General features: G+C 41.5%; 1 protein-coding gene across 1 annotated transcript in view; it reads left to right on the forward strand.

Annotated features, from left to right (window-relative positions):
* The window catches only part of LOC123031953 (fer-1-like protein 4), a 67,251-nt gene that overhangs the window by 4,180 nt on the left and 58,130 nt on the right, over positions 1-4,941 (forward strand). Inside the window, exons 2-3 of the mRNA XM_044447484.1 lie at positions 3,559-3,614; positions 4,687-4,775. Coding sequence (XP_044303419.1) covers positions 3,559-3,614; positions 4,687-4,775 — 145 coding nt within the window. The remainder of the gene's footprint in view (positions 1-3,558; positions 3,615-4,686; positions 4,776-4,941) is intronic.

Below are 4,941 nucleotides of genomic sequence, written 5' to 3' on the forward strand. Positions count from 1 at the left end.
ATATAAGTTAAATAGGCAGGGCGACAGTATACAGCCTTGCCAAACTCCTTTCTCAATTTTGAACCAATCAGTGGTTCCATGTCCTGTTCTCACTGTTGCTTCTTGACCCGCATATAGGTTTCTCAAGAGACAAATAAGATGGTCAGGTACTCCCATCTCTTTAAGAACTTGCCACAATTTGTTGTGATCCACACAATCAAAGGCTTTAGCATAGTCAATGAAGCAGAAGTAGATGTTTTTCTGGAACTAGTTTTCTCCATGATCCAGCGTATGTTGGCAATTTGATCTCTAGTTCTTCTTCCTCTTCAAAATCCTGCCTGTACTTCTGGTAGTTCTCAGTCTACATACTGCTGGAGCCTAGCTTGTAGGATTTTGAGCATAACTTTGCTAGCATGTGAAATGAGTGCAATGGTGCGGAAGTTTGAACATTTTTTGGCATTGCCCTTCTTTAGGATTGGAATGTAAACTGGCCTTTTCCAATCCTGTGGCTACTGTTGAGCTTTCCAAATTTGCTGGCATATTGAGTGTAGCACTTTTACTGCACCATCTTTTAAGATTTTGAATAGCTCAGCTGGAATACTGTCACCTCCACTAGCTTTGTTGTTGCTCAGACTTCCTAAGGCCCATTTGACTTCACATTCCAGGATGTCTGGCTCGAGGTCAGTGACCACCCCATCATGCTTATCAAGGACGTTAAGCTCTTTCTTGTATAGTTCTTCTGTGTAATCTTGCCACCTGTTAATCATCTGCCTCTGTTAGGTCGCTGCCATTTTGGTCCTTTATCATGCCCATCTTTGCATGAAACGTTCCCTTCATATCTCCAATTTTCTCGAAGAGATCTCTGGTCCTTCCTATTCTATTGTTTTCTTCTATTTCTTTGCACTGTTCATTTAAGAAGGCATTCTTATCTCTTCTAGCTATTCTCTGGAATTCTGCATTCAATTGGGTGTATCTTTCTCTTTCTCCCTTGCCTTTCACTTCCCTTCTTTCCTCAGCTATTTCTAAACTTCCTCAGACAGCTATTTTGCTTTCTTGCATTTCTTCTTCTTTGGGATGGTTTTAGTTGCGACCTCTTGTACAATGTTGCAAACCTCCGTCCATAGTTCTTCAGGCGCTCTGTCTATCAGATCTAATTCCTTAAATCTATTTGTCACCTCTCCTGTATATTCATCAGGGATATGATTTAGGTCATACCTGAGTGGCTTAGTGCTCTTCCCTACTTTCTTCAATTTAAGCCTAAATTTTGCAACAAGAAGCTCATGATCTGAGCCACAGTCAGCTCCTGGTCTACTTTTTACTGACTGTATAGAGCTTCTCCATCTTTGGCTGCAGAGCACAGAGTCAATCTGATTTCTGTGTTGACCGTCTGGTGATGTCCATGTGTAGAGTCGTCTCTTGGGTTGTTGGAAAAGAGTGTTTGCTATGACCATCGTATTCTCTTGACAAAATTCTACCAGCCTCTGCCCTGCTTCATTTTGTACTCCAAGGCAAAACTGGCCTGTTATTCCAGTTATCTTTTGACTTTCTACTTTAGCATTCCAATCCCCCATGATGATAAGGACATCATTTTTTGGTGTTAATTCTAGAAGGTGCTGTAGGTCTTCATAGAACCAGTCAACTTCAGCCTCTTCAGCACCAGTGTTTGGGGCATAGACTTGGACTATTGTGATGTTGAATGGTTTTCCTTGGATTCAAACTGATTCTGATTCCTTGGATTCATTGTCATTTTGGAGATTGTATCCCAGTACTGCTTTTCCTATTCTTTTATTAACTATGAAGGCTATTCCCTTTCTTCTGAAGGTTTCTTGCCCACAGTAGTATACCTGATGGTCATCTGAATTAAATTCACCCATTCCTGTCCATTTTAGTTCACTGATTCCCAAGGTGTCAATGTTCAGTCTTGTTATCTCTTGTTTGACCACATCCAGCTTGCCTTGATTCATAGATCTTACATTCCAGGTTCCTATGGAGTATAGATCTTTGCAGCATTGGACTTTCCTTTCACCACTGGATACATCTGCAACTGAGTGTCCTTTCGGCTTTGACCCAGTCGCTTCATTCTTTCTGGTGCTACTTGTATTAGACCTCTGCTCTTCCCCAGTAGCATATTGGACACCTTCCAACCTGAGGGGCTCATCTTCCGACGTCATATCTTTTTGCCTTTTGGTACTGTCCATGGGGTTTTTGTGGCAAAGATACTGGAGTGGGTTGCCATTTCCTTCTCCAGTGGATCACGTTTTGTCAGAGCTCTCTGCTATGACCTGTCCGTCTTGGGTGGCCCTGCACGGCATAGCTCATAGCTTCATTGGACTACGCAAGCCCCTTTGCCACGACAAGGCAGTGATCCATGAAAGCCCTTTTCCCCCTTTTTTCTTACACCATGACTAAAAAAACAAACTGGAATGTTTTGTTGTCTATAATGAGGGTTCCAAATGGTGCAGTGGAGTGCAGTGGCTGGAATGACCAATTTAGCCAGGGAGAGCCAGATACAATGTTTACTGGGTGGACATGGGCCATGCCTCATCTTTCATACCCAACCTACATCAGAAGACTGGTTGAGGATGAAAAACAAGTGAGTATGTACTGTTCTGCTGGAAGAACAAGGTATCAGCAATAATAGAAAGATGATGATGATGATGATGATGATGATGATGATGATGATGATAGAGAACCTATCTGAGGAATCAGATAGCAACTGAACTGAAAGGTGGCTTAATGCACTTTTGGAACGCACTGCTGGAAACAAAGGAGACACAAATTATTGAAAGGGTGAGTCTTATGACTTCTCCCTGAACTGCAGCATGAATGTGAAGTTTACAGAGTTATTTGGATGTGCAGCAATGCCTCATCAGGAAAGTGCCTTCCTTAGAAAAAATATTTGGAACTCTACTTTTCATACACATTATTAGAATCATGTTGGAGGAGAGCTGAGCCAAGCAACATCTTAAAAGCATGAAGGACTCATGATTTCAATCAAGCGAGATTGCGAGTCATTGTAACATTACTCAGTATTTAATGTATGTGTGAAAGTCTTTCAGGGTTGGAGAGGTGCATTGGCTACCCTCCAAGGCCCACATTCCTTCCCTGTCAGAGAAAATGGTTGCAAATCTTCAGAGAAACAAAGCTGGCTGCAAGCACACTCCTTGATTGCCAGAATAATTGGTTTTAACAGCTTGCCCATCAGTTTTTTGTGTGCTGCTGGAAACCAGATTGTGCTGAGAAGCCAGCTGCATGTTTCTTGTATGACTTGTTTCTTAGCATAATTGCTGCAATTTTGGTGGCAACAGCAGTGCTGAAGGGGGCTAGACGGCCATGCAAATGGCTATGATAGGGCACCAACTGTCTGTCCTTGCTTTGATTGGATAAGATGTAATTGCATGTTTCAGGAATTCTTCCTGTTTCATTATTCACTAGGCACCTGAAAACATTATTTCCTAAGGTCCTATTTAGAGCTAGATTTTTTCTGCTTTATGAGTACTTTCTTGAAGGATGTATATTCCCTGACAGAAGTTGCACGCACACTGTCTGGAATGACAGACAAACTCTGTTTATTCCAAGGTTTTACTCAGAAGACAAAGAAGATACACTGTGGCCAGGAAGCAGTCTTTGGAGAGGTAAGGAAGCATCATCATGCAGGGAATGGCATTCCTACTCAAGCATCAGTTCTTGAATGTTTTTTAGGGATAACACTCTCCCTTGAGCCAAACAGTGTACCCAGGGCATATTCATGCTATAACTTCATTCTGCCCTATAATCTGTTTTTGTTAAATCATGTAAGTTTATGCTTTCCCTAATATATCAAACACCACATAGTAAAGAATAAAAGAAAATGATTCATTTTCCATAGCTGTTCACTATTGGTCCATGTCTAAATGCCAGAATGTCGCATGACTAAAGAGATGGGAAACAAACAAAACATCTTGTACTACCTTTAAAGACCAAAAGAAATGCAAAAAGAGAAACCAGTTCTCAAACCAAGGAACCACTTTTGCAGTCCAAGTGGCATCCTTTAGCAAGAGCAATCTACTGGTCTCCTTGATCTAAAATGATGAAGTGTAATAGATTCCCCTTCTTGGCACCTTTGAAAAGGAAGTTCCTCTTCTTACATTTCTTTTAGAAATGGTGCTCTCATTCTGGTTTTAATTTCATTAAGACAGGGCTAGACAACCTGATGCTTTCCAGATGTGTTGGACTACAGTGCAGTGGTTATAACATTGGACTCGAGACCTGGGATATCAGGGTTCCATTCCCCACCCAGCCATGAAGATCACTGGGCGATTGTGAGTCAGTCACTGACTCTCAGCCTAACCCTTTTTACAGGGTTGTTGTGAGGATAAAATGGAACTGAGCTCTGTATAAGCCATCTTGGGATCCTTGCATGAAGAAAAATGGTGGGATATAAATTCAATGAAACAACAAATGTTTTAATAAATAAATAAACAATAATAGCAACTTTCATGAGGTTCATCCAGCATGGCCAATGGCCATGGATTTTGGGAGCTGTAATCCAAAACACCTGGAGGTACTAGCATTTTTACCCTTGTCCTAAGGAAAAACAGATGCTTTATGGCATAAGCTTTCCCCCACAGGTTGTACCATCCAATAACATATGTCATGAAGAACTGGGGAGTGGGCTCGTCATAAGGTTCCAAAGGCATGAATTTTCTCGTTCATTTCCACTTTTAGCTGTTTCGCTGGCCACATTATGGAAAACTCCTTATGGAAGAGATGCTGATAGTTAAAGTTTACAATTGCAGTAAGGTATTCAGTAACAGGTAGGTTAATATTTCCTTCAAGGGAGTGATTAAGGCACTACCCAGGCACTGGCTTAGTGAGACAGTGCCTGGCTGATAGCATCACCAGTATCCAATGGTGAAATCAACACATATCAGCACTACGGAAATCACTGCAGTATTCAACCTCACGCAAACTGCATTCTGT

This window comes from Varanus komodoensis, unplaced genomic scaffold (genome assembly GCF_004798865.1).
Source record: "Varanus komodoensis strain SLA01 unplaced genomic scaffold, ASM479886v1 scaffold52, whole genome shotgun sequence".
Lineage (NCBI taxonomy): Eukaryota > Metazoa > Chordata > Lepidosauria > Squamata > Varanidae > Varanus > Varanus komodoensis.